The sequence below is a fragment of the Barbatula barbatula genome (assembly GCF_947034865.1).
Source record: "Barbatula barbatula genome assembly, chromosome: 24".
Lineage (NCBI taxonomy): Eukaryota > Metazoa > Chordata > Actinopteri > Cypriniformes > Nemacheilidae > Barbatula > Barbatula barbatula.
Genome location: NC_136787.1, coordinates 12,406,255 through 12,427,336, shown reverse-complemented (window position 1 = coordinate 12,427,336; position 21,082 = coordinate 12,406,255). Strand labels below are relative to the sequence as shown.

At 40.8% G+C, this 21,082-nt stretch overlaps 1 protein-coding gene across 1 annotated transcript in view; it reads left to right on the top strand.

The window, feature by feature from the left end:
* The window catches only part of auts2a (activator of transcription and developmental regulator AUTS2 a), a 263,341-nt gene that overhangs the window by 87,645 nt on the left and 154,614 nt on the right, over positions 1 to 21,082 (top strand). The window contains exon 4 of the mRNA XM_079448862.1: positions 13,895 to 13,996. Coding sequence (XP_079304988.1) covers positions 13,895 to 13,996 — 102 coding nt within the window. The remainder of the gene's footprint in view (positions 1 to 13,894; positions 13,997 to 21,082) is intronic.

Here is a 21,082-nt window from a genome sequence, read left to right as displayed (position 1 = left end):
AAGGTCCAGAGACATGCATTATGTGTTTGTTTTCATCCCTCATTAGATGTAACAAAGCTTAATTAATCTTCACTTATCTGTCAACCGTGCATTTATGCTCCATTGATGGAGTTCGAAAAACTGTGTGCGTGTCTTCGCAGGATATCATTTTCCAACTGTTGAAGCAAGACTCATTCTGGAATCGCATCGCCAAACAGAAGTCATACACACTTTTGTTGAATTAACCACAGACGAATGCCGTATTCAAATTCTGTGTTTGTGCTTCCGTCATGTAGTATGCTCTTGTTATCTTGGAATCTCCAATGACGAAGCCAAATTTTCTTACACAGACTCCAAAGCCAATTCGACCAGTGTATTTTCCATCTCTGTGTTCTTCCACCGAATTGCCACTCACAAGGTTGCGAAACTCATTTACTGTGTTTACCGAGAGGAAATGTGCTCAAGTCCTGCTCTGTCCCTCTGCAGGGCAGCGAACGCTTAGCGAACACACCGCGGCGACAAATGATTTGCCATTGGCCGTGATTTCTTAGATAGCGCAGCGGGTGTAGCTAGGAAGTGGGCCGGCAGGAGGGGAAGTTGCACCCAGGCAGGGGGATCGACGGCCTGCTGGGAATGAGATGGCTTTCACTGACACAATCCGCTGGGGAGCTGTGGGGTCCTGAAATTGGAGGGAAAAACCAGGAGGAGGCAGCGCTTTCCCTGAATTTGTTCTGCCTGTTCCGCCCTTTTTCACTTACATCCCTCTTGTGTCTCTTCACCTTCTGTGGTGAGGGGTGGTCCTGAATGACACGGCATAGCTTCCTCCCCTTCATTAAAATTCAGTGTGTGCGTTTGTGTGTGTATTGAGTCTGGATACGCATAAGCATTTGTGAATATTGACTCCTTTTAAAACGCAGTGGATGTCTGGAGCGTTGCCCACAGCCTTGAGTTTCTTGTTCCTAGGGTATGCTTGTAGATGTGCGTGTGTGTCTTTTGTGCTTTTGTGTGTGGGGGAAGTGTTTAAGACGGTCTCATATTTTTTTCATAACGCAAGGTTATTGAGTCAGTGATAAGGCTGTGAGTCTCAGAGGCTGGTTAGTCAGCCTGACCTTGCAGTGTGAGCTGAGGATATGCAGACTTGCAGGCTATGGGGTCAACGCATCCCACAATCCCTCTGTAGCCTGTTTTAGAATTTGAAAAAGCAGGAGTTCATGGCATTCTCATTGTGGAGCTCAGAATGTGAAGCATTAAACAAAAATCATCCAACTGACTTTCACAGTGTTTTTGTACAAGTTGTGCAAAGAATGTACGATATTCTTAGTAAATCTTTGTATTTACAGTGTTTTTATTATATGAGTAACATTTATATATACTGTAACGCAGTAAATATGTATAATATAATTAGTATAATAAGTATTTCATATATTTCAGTGTTTTATTATGTATTATATCTTTGTGTATATATATCTTTGTATGTGTGTGTGTATACATCTATATATCAATGTGTTAATGTGTATATATGGGTGTGTATATATACTGTATGTTTGCACATCTGGCCCCCAGGAATCTTCTTTAATGGCCAAAGACACATTTTGTGTCCTTCTGTAAATACAGACTGTGTACCCTGTAGAAGGGTGGATCTGCGTTCAGACAAAGAAGGATTCACATGGAGCATGGGTGGAGCAGAAATTGCTGTAGGTGGAGCTCTTGTGTCGGAGTTCGATGTCAGGATGTTTTCCACCTGCTGGTAGAGGACAGGACAGCTGCCTTTGCACGCATGCGGGTGTGCATTGCGTGTGAGCGTGTTAAATTGTGTGTTTCTCAGAGAAGGCAGGTGAGAAATGTGCATTCATTTTTAGTCTGTGAATGCATTCGGAGTGCTTAACCCCAATTAGTAACACATTTTCTAAGATTAATTTCCATTCAAGTGTTAACATTTAGAGCAACGTAGTTGACTTTACATTTAACGGCGCAGTAATGCATCCGCTCTAATGAAGATGTAGTTCCCCACAGCGTCATTTGCAGCGCATAATTATATGAGAACATGCACGCGTGTGCAACCCACCAATAATTTCATACGGCATTTGCGTAATCTCCGTCAAACACGAGAGCGAGCATTTTTTCCTCTCGGCTTTCACTTCCCCCCTTTCTTCCGCTCCCCCTCCCTCCCACAGTCTGCCGCAGACCCTCAATCTCTGTGGTCTGTCAGCATGCTTTTTCATTTGGCTTGTTGCTACAGGGGGCTCGGCGCTGGCAGATTACAACTCGCCAGCCAGTCATTTTCGATTTATCTGAGCTCTCCGCGCTCCCACTTCCCTCCCCTGCGCCTCGCTCTCGCCCCGGCCAGCATCAATCCGCACTCACACACAAACACAGCCATTTGTCAGACCCTCCTTCCATTTCTCCCCTCCTTCCACCCCTTCCTCCCTTTTTCGATTGGCACGGAAATTTAGCTTGCGAGCTCAGAGACAAAAAAGAAATATAGTGTCAGGGGAAGCGTTTAAGTCGGAGGAGGCAGCTAGGGTTGTGTTATTACTTAGAGCTCTGTCACCACCGATGACCCCAGAGAGTGGAGAGTATCGATCGCTTGTCACTCAAAGCATTCTGCAGATTGCATTGACAATGCTTGTCGAGGCCTTTAATAGCAAGGTTAGCAGCCTTGGCAAAGGCCCAGGAGAAAACTCTAACTGAGCCCCATTACATGGTGGCTTTTAACCAGTCCCTCGGCCCACCGACTGGATTGATAACAGTAAGGAAGTAATTTTAGTCTCATAATTGCCTTCCTGTGGTTGACATTTGTGGCCCTCAGAGCCCGTAAAGAGAAAAGGAAAAGCCCATCACGGGCAGACGGAGACGATAAAGGTTGCTACTGTCTGGCGAGAATTTGGCGGCTTTGGAACAATAAGTACATTTTGGGCCTCAAGAATAAAGGTTTTTCTCTTGCAGGCCCATTCACCTTTATTTTGGTATTTTCACTGGATACACCCTAAAACCAAAACCTTGTGTTTTCTGTACAAATAATTATGACAATAAATAATGTATTAGGTTTCTAATTGACTATAATTGCAGGAAATTATGCAGCTATGATTGAAGTCTGTGGCAGCTACAAATTCATAATTAGACTTTTGCTGGAAACAATTGCAAACAGTGATTTGTTTATAGTTTAGACCATTATAACGGATGCGTTCCCAAATCATTGTTTTACATAGTTTATGTAAATGCCAAATGCTTAAAGGGATAGTTCAACCAAAAATAGAATTATCTAAGAATTGATGTACCCTAATGTCATTCCAAACCTTTATTACATTTTGTGCATAACAGGAAAGAAAATATTTCCAAGTTATTTGTAACCAAACAACACTAAGCCCCGTTTAGACTTTCATTGTATGGACACAAAACCACTGAGACCTTTCTCAAAATATTTTCTTTTGTGATCCACAGAAGAAAGATTCATATACAGGTTTTGAATAACACAGTCTTGCAAACTAACAGTACTGTTTAGCGTGTTGACAAAATGTTTATAGGCTCTTTTACTTTTAAGTCTCTTTGGATAAAAGCATCTGCCAAATGAATAAATGCAAATATAGATGTAATTAAGGTGACAGAATTTTTATTTTTGTGGAACTGTCTCTTTAAATTAGCAAAATACGTTTTTTTTGCACTGGTTGTAATACATTTACAAAATATACTGACACAGTTACACACAGTGAAACATTACATTTTTTTAAATCCAGCTATCATTTGATACAAAATAGTACTGTATGTGTATGAGAGAAGATAGAGGAAATGGGGTCAAGGCTAGAGCTGCCCTTGGGAACGCTGTAATTTGTGGCTGACACAGGTGGGACGCTTCGTCCCCAGGCCTTGTTTTTTCTCTCTGCCTGTGATGTAGGTGCTGACAGGTCTGTGAGGGCAGGTAGCTATTTTAAACACAGTGTAAATCGTGTCCACTGAAACACAAACTGATCACCTGCGTCCCGCATTCCGGTCTCAGAACAGGCCACCCGGAGTCTCTGGTGGTGTCTTAAAGAGGGGTTAAAATAAACCTAATCTTCACAAGCAAATCTTAAAAAAAGAAGAAGCGTGTATACAGAGAGTTATGTTGAGGATTTTTCATTGAAACAGACCGGGCCTCATGAGTAAACCCTTTGTGTGTAGGCCTGGGTAAAGTATCTAATAATGTAATGGGAACACTTGACGTCTCCATTAGCCAATTCTGTTGCCTTGTTTAACATTATGCATGGATAGTGATTCCTGCACTGTTAGGTGTTGCTCTGGCCCTGACCTACACCCACAAGCATGACAGGGTCACGCACACTTGTCGGCAATTCAATAAATAATAAATGAACAAATATAGAAAGCAACACGTAGCGGCATTCCATGCCACCTCGGCGCATTCTCCATGTCACTTTCATCAGATGCAGAAGGACGAAAAAATAAAAGCGTCTCCGACACACAAGATACTCCTGTTTATCATATTACAGCCACACATGAGCCACACGCATGGCTTGACCCGGTGTTAAGTGTCCGCGCTAAATTTCATTGCATCCATCTACTGGAAGGCTTGCCAATATACTGGCAGCGAATTCCTAGAGGAAAATAAATGGCAATAAAAAAGAGAAATGAGAGCCCCTGCAAGCTGAGACGAGAGAGGATGATTTTTTTTCCTTCTTTTATTGAAGCTGGCTGGTGTTGGGGGATGTGACTTGGCACGGACACGGGGGCTTAGTCAGACGGCGAACCCTGAAAGCCGATAGCCGAGTAACAACTATGGCAGCCTGGGAATGTAATTAATTGCACACAAATTTCTTTGATGAAATGTTATGTAGCGATAAGCACTTGGCCCGGTAGCTTAAAGTCTCCGGCTTCTCGGTGACAGCCTGCTCTCTACACATCTGCTGCATTCTGGGAAATATCTGCTTCCAAGACCTGTCCCTTTCAATTTATTTCAGCCTTTACCATAAGCTTTAATATGTCAGCGTTAGCTAATGCTGTAGCTAACGTAAAATAATTTGTAAATATGTTTATAATATTTCTTAAGGATTTTACGCATTAATTATTGTTGCTCAAGTGAGCCTTATTGTAAATTGTGACCTGCAATATATTTAATGTTTGTGTTTAATTTTCAGGATATACCGTATCAAGCTCATCTTTTATTGTCATTGGGTTCACCGTAACTAGCTTTTCAGATATGATCTGGGAGAATTGAAGTCTCGGGTCGCTCGTAATATCCCACTTCCCCTCACTGCTCTTCACTTCATTATCAAATCTGGGAATTGTCACCATATATCAGCATTCAGCAGCAGCGCATTATAGAGCCATTTGAAGGAGTGGAACATGAGCACAAGCAGAGGATGGGTGGTAAAAGCATATTGATTTGTCCATAATGCCACTGTACATCACTAAGTTTTATATTCATATTAACGCGTCTTGGGCTTGTCGTCGCGGCAACGGCTCGAAGCGATGCTCTTCGTGTGAGTGATGCAGTTTGAACTGCACTCTGCGCCCTGTTTTTATTCCCCGTCCACCACCTCCTCCTTTCTCCCTTCATATATCTCTCTTTTCTTCCATTCTTCAAGGTTTATTTGCCCTCGGGCGTTTGTTGAGAGTTGCTTGGCTGTTTATGGCGTCTTACAAGCCATGCATTGCTGCACAGGTGGAATAAAAGGCAGGTGAGAGCTTATGGTAATCGTCATTTACCATCGTTTCCGCCATCCCGACAGCAGAGCCTGACAAGGTCAACAAAGGTCATCACATGTCACTTGGAAACGGGGGAGTATTGCAGGAGCTGCGTTATTCCATCAAAAGCGTGTTGGATGTGTTGGCGACTACAAAATCGATGCTTTGGGGAAAACCTAAATGTCGTTTGACGCGCTGACAGAGAAAGGCAGGGACGTAACCCCAAGTCTTCGCGAGGAGTGGGTCGTCGAGTTTCAGTGTGACAACATCCGAGCAAAACTCCAACGAAGTACGTACTCGGGCGTAATGTTAGCCTAAATAAACAGCCACGCAGTCCTTTTAGCCTGAGCTGAGCCTTGATCCCTGTTGACAGGCTGCTACTTTAGATCGGATGCGATAGAGGCAGCTTGTCTGTGGCGGTTAAGGGGCTCGGCCCTCAGAGCCAAGGAGGTCATAGCGGGGCCACTTGGCTCAACGACGTGACACAGCGGCTGTCCAAGCAATGACAGAACGTTCAAGCCACGCAGCACCAGCTATGATGGCCCCTGCAACCTTCTGTCAGATGCTGTTGTCGTTGCGGTAAACTCACTCAGGTTAACTGCTCACAGCAGAATCCAACTACTGGCTTCCAGAATAGCAGAACGCTCAGATGGAGGTCCAGGGAGCTCATGCAGTGCCTTTTAATGGACTAATTGGGAACAGAGTCAACAGCTCTGTGTTCTCTGACCTAAATACAGACTTATTTTTAAGCAGTAAACCATGAGAGGTCATGCCTTACAGTCATTTTATTACATTAATGGGTCAAAACTTTGACAACAGCGACGTGATAAGATACAGATCTTGAGTCGGGGATAAAATTAATGAATGATAATAAGTATAAAATGTACACCGGGTCATGGAGTTTATTAGCATATTTGTAAGATGTTTACGGGTTTAATGTAAACATTATCACATTCGAAGCTACTATAATATAAATAGGTACAACCCTTGTATGGTGTTCATGTTTTTGTTGCTCAGCCAATGTTTGCCAGTCTAGTGAACAGACAGAATTATATGGATTTGAAATCAATAGTCATCAAATGTGTGTAAAACCAGATTTAGAGTTTTCTTAAAGTGTCCTTCACTCAGACAGTTTCTGCATATCTCATGTTAGTCTTGAGTACTTACAGAATAGTATCGTACCCTTCACATATCAGTAGAGTCTTTAGTTTGATAGCACATGCGCACCCATTGCCAACAAAACACAGATATATGACTCCGTTTCACTTACTGTGTGCGATTCATGTCCGACATCTTTTCGCGCTGGGACGGCTCCATCTTTCAAACGATCTCCAAATCCAGCGTTATATCCACCGTTTATATAACATTCATCACCTTAATGCAGTGAACATACACAGCTGAACTTCACGAAGGTAGTGCTCTCTCTCTTCTGCACACAAGTGAAAGTGTCATATGTTAAGAATCGTCCAATAAGAGACGAGAAAAGTTAGGAAACGGATTTCCATGTTCCAAACCTATACAAAGCCGGGGAAGTGTATCGAGCACAGAAATACTACTATAAATAATATATATATATATACAGTATATATTGGCATAACTAAGTACCTAGTGTTTTATATCTTCTTTAGTCAATGTGTGTGATAAATATTGTTTTGTTTTATGTAATTTTAAAACAATATGAGTAGTAAACATTGTATTAGGTGTCTTTAGCATATTATGTGTCACTTTGTGTTGATTTTGTGATAAATAAATAAAACTGACAACATAATGTTAGAAGTATTAAACAATGTGTTGTCTTCAACAAGTCTGAAGTGTTGTTAATTAAAAATAATGTCACACAAAATGAAATGGTGTGTTAAGTTAGGGGATTGTTTTAGTTTTAAACGCAACAAAACGAAATTTACTGTTTAATGCTCAACATTAAGCAAGGACGAGTATTTTACAGAATGTATTTACTCAACTGGTATAAGCCAGAGTCTCTTCACGTACACCAGTAACAGGATAATTCCTCCCCCCATGGGCCTCAGTCAGCATTCAGAGTTAAATTGGCCTTTATGTTATACTGAGAGGAAAGCAGAAAGGCAGATATTTAAAGTCTAGTCATTGGAAACTGAGGGATTCGTGTGGCAGGAAATAGACAATTTATTATAAGCAGCCCAGCACACCAGTGAATTATCTATAAAACTTTCATGGCTGTCCCTCGGTGGCAGGCAGCCATAAAACTTGCCGAATGAGGGACTTGTTAATTTACTTGTTAAAGCAAATTAAAAATTTATAAGCGCTTTTAGGTAAATGAGATCCTCTTTCATTGGCGCTCTTGTGGGATTCTCACTCTCTCCGTTTGCTCCTTGGAGGACAGGTTAGCAGCGCTGAAACGGCACAGAAGAACAATAAAAGCTGGTAAATTGTTCCAGGTTTTATTACTGCCGAGCCTCACAGCTGCCGTAGCGGGTAGCTAAGGAAGAACAGAAGCCGATAGCAACAGTATCCCCGGGGCTTCGCCTTGTAGCAAAGGGTCAGGTGCGTTGTTCAAAACGAAGGTTTGGATGAAAAGAGTGTTGGGGTTTGCTACCGGCAACGTTTAAAAGGCCCGTGTGCAGCGGAGTCGGCCTTTGTGTTTGGCTGCAGTGGTTTCAGGGCCGGGCCTCTGAGAGCGGTTCAATAGACTTGTAAAATTTCATCGTAAAACCGTTAAAGCAGTTTCAGCGAGCTGGCAAAGGAAAATAATTGACTACATGTGCAAACGATAATCCTATAAAAGCTTCAAAAGCCATTTAAAGAGTTTAGTCAGGCACAAACTCGAGAGTCCTTCAAAGGATGCTTACCCTCATGACTTGAGCTTTGTCTCTAACTCTGAGGAACCTTCTGTGAATTTCTGCTAAAATGCTTTTGTTCTAACAGCGGGTGCTTCGAATCTGTTAAACCAAAGCTTTGCGAAACATCCTCTCACACGATCGCCAACCGTCGACAACTTTGAATGGATGTTCATCTAAGCTCTCGTTTTGAAAGTGCGTCCTTCTCAGAATCGACTAATGTGGCTTTTACAACCAGGCTCTTAACATATTTCAGCGTTCTTTCACATTAAGGCACCATTCTCCAGAAGTGCCGTCGAATCCACCATTCCTACTTTCGCATTTAAGGCGCCATTAAAACTGTCAGTTATGTGGAAACTCTAAGCCATTGCTCTCCATGTCTTTCAAGCAGTCCGTATAAAATGCACTTAGGCTTATGGAGTGTTGTACAGGTGATTGTAATAGATGCATAGCTTTGGTGCGGGATGAAATCGCAGTGAATTTTAATAAAAAATAGTTCACAGTCTTTTAAAAGCTGTAGTGAAAGTGCCGTGGCTCTTGAAGAGCTCTCCAAATGAATGTGGATTTATCTTACCGCCGGGCCGAAAACACGGCATGCAGATTGTTCTGCTTGGCCTTCATCTGCGCCATCGGACTGGCTTTGTGGTTTTCTTACAAATAGATTTGCTAAGTGTAATGAGATTACAACAGTGTGCCATTGATGACTTTGTTTCTCTTAGCGGCCAATCACATGAGCAGGATTTACACATACAGGTCTCCGTGCCCTTTTTTTTATGAGGATGGCAACTCGCGCGAGAACCTCTTTCCATTACTGCCTCTCATCAAAGCCCTGGCAGCATAAATTAATCTTTAATAGCGTGGAGGCTTTTGTGCCGGGGAACCATGCTGACTGCTTATTGAAAACAGTTGTTAATTCTATACTTCAGTAAACTCGGAGAGGGCGGGGGAGAAATCAGCCCTAACAGGGAACAGATTGAAGCAAAACAAGAACTTACTGTGTTGAAATTAATGGCAGATGCACTTACTGGTAGTTTAAATGTTTCATTAGATGCTAATGTCTTACTGTGTTTTTAATTGTTGAGGAATTAGTCGCTGGAATATGAAAACCATCTGTTTGCGATCTTCCTGGAGGGGGGATCTTTACTCAGGCTTCACTCTCAGGGTTGTTAAAGGAGGTTTTTCCTTATGGCTCGATGTGGCAGAGCTGTCAGTCTTCATTAACGTCATTATGATTGCATGAGCAAGACTGTGAAAACGCTCAGACGCTCTGTATGCGCACACACAAACTCACTGTACGTACATAACCGTAAACAACATTTATCAGAAGACTCTTATGTACACACGCATTCACTCTACACAAACATGCCCGTACAGTACATATGGGAGATGCTGGCTTACCAAAAATATGCGCTTTGAGGAATATATCGCACTTGCACCCAGCGAATAGTGTATTATTTAAACATCAGTGAATTTTTTTACTTCCATAGAACACAAAATGTTTTGAAACACATTTTTTGGGGGGGGGAATGTTAATTTACCTGAGACTGATTTACCACATTTGTGAAATTCAAATTTTTTTTAGTGATTAACAATTTTGTCAGTCTGTTTTGCACACAGAACTATCAAATGTCAGACATGAAACAAAATGCTTTTATGATACTAACATATCAGTTTTCACAGATACTGCATGTCTGTACTTTTCAGAATTTGACAGTACCTGCTTCACAGCACGCAGTGATATCATGCATAACGCGTTCCGCAGAAGAAAGTGACACTGTCAACTGGACGCGGCACAACACAACTAAAGACAATAGAAACTATAAGAACCCAGTATAATTTTATATTTTGTCCACACTGGATGCAACGTGATTTGACAAACCCATTATGAACAAGGCCTTTGCCGTGTCACGTCGCACCGCTCAATCTGGAGTAGACATGGTGCTATACAAAAGTCATACAGGTTTAAACAATGTCGGTGAGTGAATTACATTTTTATGATTTTGAGGGAGGGAGTGTGAACTGTCCCTTTAAAATAGCAAGAAAGCAGTAGATTATAACCCAGTGCCAAAAACATAAATCTGGACCCAATAAATTAAAAAAAACATTACGATTTATCCGCATAACTGCTGTTAATCTGATTTCTTTACTGCAGTTGAGAAATTGGTTTCAATTAAACCTTTTGGTGATTGTATTTGTTGTGTCTGTCAGAATTGCACATTTCTGTAGTGTTCATTAAATCTGGAAAATATTACTCAGAGACTTGCAGGGAATTTTCTGGCAAAAAATATTTTGAACACCTATAAGAGTGATTAGGAGGAATTGAGTGGATAAACCTAATAACACATCTTACTCTAATAACACTTTGGTAAAAGATGTAACTGCTTAACCAGTTAAATGTAAATGTGCTGTCTGGGTGTAATACAGTATCTGTGTGAATATTTGATTATAACCTGAACAACTCACATTCTAACCTTTTTTAATGAAAATTTTCACTGCTAATCTTTTTCATAGACATTTACATTGTTTATTTGCAAAATATTTCAACTGCTTTCTCATAATAACGTAATAATTGCTTTTCTCAGAATATCTTATCCTGAGTATTAAACCCGGTGTAATTGTCTTTTTTATTATAAATCTATGGTGTGTCTTGCAATCCCCAATTATTGTAATTGAATATAAAATATTCAACTACATTGTTTTGGTTTTATTTGTGTTCCTAAGAAAGTCATACAGGTTTGGAACAGCATGTGGGTGAATTTTTGTGGGGGATACAGGAACACAATACAATATTGGGTCAATACACTTAAAGCCACAATATGGAATAATTTTGTTATGAAATATCTCAAAATCACTTGCACAGTGTGATATATTTCATGCAGTTGTGTACTTACATTATCCCACATGTTCTCAAGAATGTGCAAATCCAGAGAAATTCCTATTTGTAATAAAAATAATAAATAATGGCCCGTCCCTTGTCTCCTTTGTTTTTGTCCCATATCAGGGACTTAATATCCGCTGCCTTGCAATAGCCTCAGTTTCCGGTGTTAGAAACTACGGCAACACGCAAATGCAGAAGCGGTTATGCAGCATCTGTTGCTCTGTTAATATGGATCACGATAACTCTTTGAAGAGTAAAGGAAACCCAAGAAAGCGTAAACGTAGTTTACTTTTTAAACGACGATTGTATGGCTGTTTTAAATACGTAAAACTGTGTAGCATTACGCTACCAAAACAATGGGGAAACTCCAATATCATTTGCGGGCTGATGTAGCATTACATTCCACGTTTCTTTTAAGCTAATTCATGACAATGACATAAAAGAAAATGTATGAATTGCCTCGTCTGTGAACATGATGGTTGATCTCCATACGCCTCGTGGTGAAAACGACATGTCCCATAATTCCACTCTCCTACATGACGTCATTTAGCTTTGCCTTCTGTTGTTGTTTTGCAAGTGCACCATCTAGCAGTCCAAATGTACATATTGTGGCTTTAAAGGAACAGTTCACCGACAAATGAAAATTCTGTTTTAATTTACTCCCCATCGAGTTCCAAATCTATATACATTTCTTTGTTCTGATGAACACAGAGAAAGATATCTGGAAGAATGCTTGTAACCAAACAGTTCTTGGTCACCATTGACTACCATAGTAGGAACGTTTTCTTTGTTCTGTTGAACACAAAGGAAGATGTTTTGAAGAATGAGGTAAAGCAAATAGTTCTGGGGCACTTTTGACTACCTTTGTCATTTTTCTTACTATGGATTTCAATGGTTCCCCAGATCTGTTTGGTTAAAAGAACTCATCAAATTTCTCACAGAGAAAGACATTTGTATATGTCCCTTTAAGGAATGCACGCAATGTCACAATGCTTATACGTCATAAATCACAAATTTTGTGATTCACATTTCCAACTTTTCGTTTTCAAGCTCCAGTCTTTGACCACTATGACACTGCATCTTCTCTATGTAACCTATCCCACCTCCCTCCCTCTCACCTTCAAGACCCTCGTGGACAAAACACTCTCCATTATTCTCATTGCCAAGTCTTTCTCTCGAAGCAGTACGGGTCTCTTATCACACTGGCTTGCTGATAGAGCCAAGCATTTGCCGGCAGTCTCTGAGCTCTCCCTCTGAGAGAGATCTTTTCACATAGCTAATGGCTACAGAAAGGAACAGTTTCATTTTAATTACGTGCTTTACTCAAGGGTCCTCTTCCCTGCAGTCCCTTATCCCGCCACTGCGCCTTTAACAACCCACAGCTTGCACCAGTGAAAATAGATATTCTCCAACCCTCTTATTGAAGATTGTATTCCCCCTCCCGTGTTGCTGCCTTTGTCAAGCACCATTGCATTTTTTTCTTCCACGTGATGGAGGAGAATGTGTGTGAGAGACAGACGGAAAGACAGAACGTCTGAGAGGGAAAGATAGGAAAAGGCCGATCTATCTCCTCATCTCTGTAAACAACCCCCCAGTGCGCCGTGACCGACTCTGCTTTATCCATTAAGTGACACTGCACACATTTACTGCTCGTCTTCACCCCTAAAGCTGTGTTTTTATGTGCTGAGAGATAAAAGCGGAGGGTTCTGGCAGGGCGAGAGGTAAGGAACAGGCCGTCTGAGTGGCGTAGATTCAGAAGACGTAAATTGCAGACCTTGACGACGGTGGGCGCGTCCCAGGAGTATTGCATTGTTCTGTAAACTGTAGTTGGGCTCAGATGTTTTTGGATTTCGTGTCCTCCCCGCCAACTCCCCTTTAAAAGTCATTTGCGCTGCGCTGTATTGTTGTTCTTTATGGTTTCTTGTATGGAAATGGACACCTGCTGTAAATCTCTGGTTCCTTAAGAACGGCTTATGGGATGGAAAGCCTTTTTTGATGTTGTTTAGGGGGTATTTTATTTCTTGTTCTCACAGGTTTGATTTAAGGTCAGGCTTCTCAGGGGGAAATCAGATAGTCGTGTAGGTGTCAGTGGCTTTAGCTTTACTGGAAGTTGATCAAGGCTGATGATGTCACAGTGGAGGTAGCTATTTATTGGTGATTCACGTGCTGTTAATCCTTTGTTTTTCAAAGACTTGTGGATGTCTAACTGGAAAAGGTGCCATTTTTCTGAATTAAAATAATGTACTTGTTGATTCATTTAAGGTTGACAGGAAATTATAGATTCTCAACACAATAAAGGCTGGATTCAATCCCACATCTTCCATATGATCTAACTTCAAATCTATAGCTAGGACATTAATAAACTCCTGTTTTATCAGTTGATGTAGAGATTGTTTTATAATTTACACACATTTGTGTCCTTCCAAACCAGTCCCCCTTTAATATATGTGTAGAGTAATAATGTCATGCTAAAAACCTTTTCTTAGGCATTCTCAAGTTGTCAAGTTGTCTCATTGGTTCTGATTGGTGTTTTTGTGTTCTCCAGCTGAAGCCAGGCCAGAACAACTGTAAGGTCAGTGACAGTGACAGCGTGAGTGGAGAATCCAAACCCTCCATCCGGAGCAGCTCCAGAGACAGGTTGACAGACGTGAGTAACTCATTCTCTGATATTATTTCTCTAAGACTATTAATGAAACAGTCGACAACTATTACAGTATGTCAACAGTACATGTTAGCATTTTTATTAACTAGAGTGCATGTTTGAGAAACCACAAACGGAAAAATACAAATGTTACATCTTTTTAAGGCAAGGCGACCATGTTGGATTCAGTAGCTACAATCATTCAATTTTTTTATGGTTATCAGTCAGTTGACAGCTCTGCTTATCTGCCTGCTTTTGAACAAAGAGGTTCAATATTTAAACAACAATTTACAGTTTTTCTTATCCACTCTGTTGGGATAAGCAAACGTGGCCCCGTGCCAACAGGAACAATAGGAGCGTTTTAAGAGGCGAGCTCGAGTGTGTGTGTTTGTGTTGCATCAGGGCGTGAGGTGGAGAAGCGGCGGTTGTCTGCACCCTCGGGCCCGCGGGCTCTGCTGTGTGTTTGTGCTCGGGTGGTGATAAGAACATCCTATTTACTCAGCTGGCAGCTTCGGTGGAAGCTTTGGGTGAAGCGCAACTGTGCTTATATACCGTAGAAGTGTAGATGACAGGAAGTAACGAAGGGGAAAAATGTGAAAGTGACCACAGTGATGCATCTTGGAAGTTTGTATATAGACAATTTTGCGCTGGACTGCATTTAACTTCCGGTCTGTGTTTGATAATCGGTCTGGCTCTAATAATATAGCTATTTATATTTGATTTAATTCATGTTAATATTAATTTATATTTTAATTTGATTGTATAATAATTGTATTAAATAAACGATTTGTTGAAAGGGTCCTGTAGTTTTCTTGCATTTAAAGAAACCGTATGGGACATTGACATCTAGCTGTTGAGCTTTTGTTACACATACAAATATTGGAGAAGCAAGTTTAGCCAAGTAACGATTCTTCTTGGTTTCTTTTGCTTGTTATCAGAAATAATCTACAGGCATTGCAAATGTTTTCCGGAAGTTAAAGGTACAGTTCACCCAAAAATGGAAATTCTGTCATCATTTACAGAATTTAAGGTTGTTTTAAACCTGTATATATGTCTTTGTTCAGACGGACACAGAGAAAGATATTTGAATGAATGTTAGCAATTTTCAGTTTTGGGACATCAGCCACTGCCATAGTGTGTTGAACACAAAATGAGAAATTTTGAAAAATTTAGGAAAATGAACAGTTCTGGGGCACCTTTGACTTCCATTAAATATTTCTTAGTTTGGATGTCAAAGATGTCCCGGAACTGAAAATTACTATCATTCTTCCAACTATCTTTCTCTGTGTATATCAGAACAAAGTCATTTATACAGGTTAAGAAAATACATGAGGGTGAGTAAATGATGACAGAATTTAAATTTTGGGGTGAACTATCCCTTTAAAGGATGTCCAAGAAAGTGGCACACATGCGCAGTAACGTTTGTTTATGTTATTGCTTTGACACCGTCTATACTGTTAATATACTTAGATCCGGTTTTATAGTAACGTTGATGTTGTGTAGAGTGCCATTTATTACAAAAAAGCTCTCGCTCTCACTCGCTTTCTCTTTTACAGTTAACATTGTATAATATGTTATGAAAACAGTGCGCCACGCTTGTTTATAAATCTACACACAGGCCCGTCAGTCAGCGTGGTGTAGACCTGCTCCGAACCTCAAGTCTTTGCTCCCGCGGTGGAGATGCGAGTGTGGGAGGGAAACGCGTGCACTATCACATATCGAGCATAATTAGAGCTGTCAGCTGGAGGGCGCGGCAAGTCGTCACAACAGACACGGCAGAACGAGTTGAACGGGACCACTCCTGCGTGTAGCTATAGGATGCTTGGCCAGGCATGAAATGAAATAAGTAATTTGATGTTGACATCAGAAATTGAAATGATACCTGCAGCTCCTCGTTGGGATGGAGAGAGAAAACCGAGCAGATAAAGCGTGAAGGGGTGGGGAGTGGGAAGAGGAAGCGTAGTTGAAGCAAGAAAATAAATTTTAGGAAAGGGTATACAGTGCCCTCCACTTTTATTGGCACCCTTGGTAAATGTGAGCAAAGAAGGCTGTAAAAATAAACCTGCATTGTTTCTCGTTTTGGTTTTTTATTTTAAAAACATCTACAAACTTCCAAGTGGCGGCAATATCACATTGTGAATGTTTTATTCATTTCTCATACACCCTGGCAACAATTATTGCCACCCCTAGAAATTCTTACGAGTAAAATATCTCCCAAGTATATTCCCATTAATATTTACACTTTCTGAGCACACCAAAGTGACTAGAAACATGATGTTGTCCAGTCATGACTTTTTGTTGCACAGGAGAATAATATTAAGTAGCACAGAGCCCAAACAATTGTAGTGAACCTACTTTTATACAAGAGGCTCTGGACATCTTATTCAGATGGCATCATGTATTATATCAAATACCAACAGATATAAAAATCAAAACCTGATCGTCCGTTAGCACATTGGCTCAAAACAAACATCCAAATCAACTAAAAATGGGTCACTGAACACAAAATCAAGATCTGCCATAGCCATCCCAGTTTTCTGAACCCTGTAGGAATAGAGTGGGATGAAAGAGTGGGACCCAACACTTGAAGGATCTTGAGAAATTCTTTATGGAGGACTCGGATGACTCTCAATGTATTCTCAAACCTCATCAGACAGGAAAGGAAACACTCAGAGCTGTTTTTCTTACAAATTGAGGTTGCGGTGTGTTGAGAAAACAAGGGTTCTAATAATAATAAACTTCCTCCAGTATTTTGTTTATTAAAAATTTTCGTTCATTCCAATTTAATTGTTCATGTCAGTTTATTGCGCATTAACTAATGTCAACAGTTATAACGTCTGAGAATGTATAATTTTAGCAAATTAATAAAGCCAAAATCAGCTCATGCTAATTTATAATTAATGTTAGCAAATACATTGAGTAAAGTTAACAAACACAACTTCATTGTAAAGTGATAAAAAACACACAAAAAATCATATAAGATTCAACTTTTAGTTTGAAGAGCATTGCATAAGGCGTAAGAAAGTGTCCAATATTATTAGTAGTATTATTTATTATGTACTACACAACAGGATTGTGAGCAAAATATTTCCTCTATGAAAAAATATGAAATGTTGTGCGTAAAATTTGAAGGAAACAACAATCATGGCTGATACAATTAGCACAGTTTAAGTGCAACGTTAAGTCCAACTCGACCAATATGTCATATTGTTAACTTTTTTGCATTGATTTGGTCACACATTTCCAATGGACTCTGACTAAGGACCTCGACAAGTACTTTTCTCTGAGAGTTCAGAAGCCCCTGAGCATTCTAAATGGAAGGTGCTGAAAGGGATGTAGTAGAAGTGCTTTTCAGGGTCACACCTAAAGTAGAGCATCCCAGTCCTGAGGGGATGATGGAAAGCAGGTTATTCACAGTCACGTCGTAAAAAAGCCACTTCATACTAGTGGTATTCTCTGAAAGTGAGATAGATGTATGAGGAACTAGAGAGAACATCTTTAGTTATGGCGTCCAACAGTGTTTATCACTACTATATGTTCATACTTCTACTGTATACCTCATGAAAGTGAAACAAAATGGAAGAGCTCAAGGGTCTATGGCAGATTTGAGGTTATATGGAGTAATTCTAGCCCTCATTACACACTCTCTGGCAGTGCACTAATGATGTCTAACCCTACTGCTTTCTGCTGAGAAGCGAGAGAGAGCTCTGTGTTGATCTATCTCCGCTCGGCTGAGAGGAAACCGAGGTCAAACGAGGTCACCGTGGGCCATCTTGCTTCCTTTCCCTAGTTTCATTTCTTCTCTTTTCCTTACCCCTTGTCCCCGTGTGCCACCAGCTCATTAAGCTACAAATGGTGCATCAGCCAGCGGTAACCCCAAACCTTGGATAAATTGGCAGGCCCGCCGTATTTGCTCTGAAGCTCCGGGTCCCCTTTCAGCCGCGTTTGAAGCCGACGCTGCATCGTGGTTTCCCCAGGCAGGGTGGCTGGAGGCCAGGGCAAAGGGAAGAGGGAAGGGGGGGTGCGGCAGAAAGGGACGAATCAAACGCAGATGTGTTTAGTCTCTGCGGCAGGAGTGAAATGCCATCATTACCCGGCTGCCTATCAAATAAATTGCCAATTACAGGACTGCGAATTCCGGTAAACAGCATATTAGTGCTTTCTTCTGGGGTGTGTATGTGTGCTCGAACGGAGAGGAGAGGGGCATATCGTGGCCTGTGAGCGTTTGCCGTGTTTGCCCACCCGTCATCATCTCGCTGATGAGAGACAAAGCGGGAGATGATGATTAGGTCAGCTGAAGACAGGAACGAAACGAAACTAAAAGGCTAAAATATGACGGTTCATTTAACATCATTCTCACTGAGATATCCTTCCCACGGTGGGACTATTCTTGAATCGGCTCTTTACTCTCATTATAGCTTGCTAATCTGACAGAGAGAGAGAGAGAGAGAGACCGTGAGGCAGTGAAAGAGGGAGAGAGAGTGAGAAAGCAATGACATTACCTGCTCTTTGGTCGCCATAGTAACGGTACTTTAGGATTGCTGGGTAACGCATTTTATTGCTCATTCATCATTCAGTAGGGTCTTAAAAGAGGAAGGGCAATGAAATATTTACATTTAGGGTCAGATGGCAGTTTCAGGCTTGTTGGTCTAAAATGTGGCATATCAAGACGTAATGGACACACACACGCATACACACACACACGGATGCTCGAGGCATAAGCAATGCTGTCAGGAGTGATATCCGGTGAAGTTAAGGCAAACCGGCAGATTTTGAGGGTAAAAGAGACATGTCAGATTGTACCCTTTCATACATAGAGGTCAGTAGACAGAAGACAGCTATAGACCACATCGCATGATGTAAACAGGGGCCCAGAAGCACTTGTGACTTCAGTTTTTATTTAATATTATATATATTTTTTAAATCTTGCATATAAAATTAAATCTTAAATATATTCGTTTAACATTTTGATTCGGCTATGAATGTTCTGAAGGGTGTATTTTGTTCAAGCAGGCTGTTTACTTTGTTCAAGTGTTGTGTCGAATCTCTTTCAACAAAAACAAAACGCATGTTGTATATCTGAAAATCTGTCAATCTGATTTTGTTTTACATTCCATTAGAGCAAAAACTAACAAAAAGGTAAAAAAATCCTAACTGAGGTTGTTAGTCAAATTCTTGCATTAAAAGGTTGTGTTTTAATTTAGAATATAACATTTAAAATAATAATAACAAGTTTAAAAAATATAGTGACTCTATACTATTACTATTTCTATATTTCATAAAATGGACCCCCTGGATCCGTCTTGGGGCCCCCAGTTTGAGAACCACTGCTCTATACTAAACAATACGATACTATACTATAAAATCCTAATAAAACTTTAATCAAAATGTTAGAAATGATCAAAATCATTATTTTTAAAGGGATAGTTCACCCAAAAGGTTCTGTTATTATTTGCACTTCACTTCATATCATACTTGTATTACAAATTTTCTTCCTCAGAACACAAAAGAAGATATTTTGAAGAATGTTTGTAACCGAACAGCAGCGATACCCATTCACTTCTATTGTACACAAAAACCTAAGCAAGTCACAAGGACAAGGTCTTTATCCACATTACTCCAAATATCTTGTTCTGCGGAAGAAAATTAGTCATAGAGGTTTGAAATGACAAGAGGGTGGATTTTTATTTTCGTTAAACTATCCCTTTAAGACCTTTCAATAGTTAATAGACCTTGGAAATGTGCAGGAAGGTATTAAACTGACTACACACTCATTACAGTTACAGTAGTTTATGTGTGTTTTCCAATACTTCATTTAAACGTCGTCTAAATGGGATGTTATGAAAGATCATTCATTCTCTGTGTCTCCCGAGTCTTCACTTTGGAACTCTCTGAGTGGTTTACAAGGATTTGTAGCCCTCTCACCATTATACAGTGAACATATTAGAATCCAGCCCAGTGGTTAGTGGCTGTACATTATTAGTTCAGCCCATTCTGGGGGATTCTTTCGGTATGTGGTAAAACAATCTCCACCCGGTAATTACAGGCGCTGGAGCAGATTTATGTCATATAATATAGATGTTGTTCTTAATGATTAATGTTATTATTAGATTTCGCCGGGACATGGAAAGAGTCCACAGCGGTTTGCAGAGAGGTCGGGTTTCTGGATCTCTGGTGTGTGACGTCAAAACAGATTAAATCGGAGTCACACTTTCTGTTCTCTGTTTGTCACGGATGCTCAAACCTCGATGCTAATTTTGATTATTCCTCGACGCAGTCGTTCTAATGAGGTCAGGGGCCTTTACAAGCTGAGAAATGCTGGCCAATTTGCTCCGACATGCAAGTTGTAATTGCTCGCATTAATTATCCCGTAGTTCTTTTTCCGTCTCCATTCGTCACTCTCTTCCTTGCTCGCTCGCTTGTTCTCTAATTCAAACCGTTTCTTATTAGAGATGAGCGTTTGGATGTAGCGCGCTCAACGCACCTATAATTACCGATTATCACGACAGGAGCTAAAGTTCGGGATGTGCATCTGTGTGTACACAGCATAGAAAAATACATCAGCGGGTGCACAAATACATTCGCGGGCAAATCATATTGAACTGCTTTTAATTGGATGATACGCTTGGGAGTCTGCAACCTGATTGGTCCTATCCCTTAAGCCCACCTCTAAACCTAACCAGGGAGTCGTAATTCAGCACAACCACCAGCAAGTAAGAATTCGGAGCGAGTTTGTATTCCCCGTCTGGGTGACAGCGTGTTTATAGGTGTTGAAGCGTGCGTGTGAGTTTGTGTAGGCAGGGAAACTGAGTGTGTCTAAAGAACAAGAGTGGTTATGATTGCTTTATAGCTTAAGAGCACTGCTCTAAATCAGCTGTCAGTCATTCTGACCTGAAGCACAGGCGGTGACAGCACCTCAATAAACCTGCCATTCATCCCCCTCTCTACCCCTCCGTTACGCCTCAGCTGCCCAGGACCACACACACACATATCTGCAATATACCTACAGACGTAGCTTTTTCCATTTAGATGTCACAGCTGTTTTAAACCGGCATCAATAAAAATACAAGAACGCGCATTTTACACTGCAAG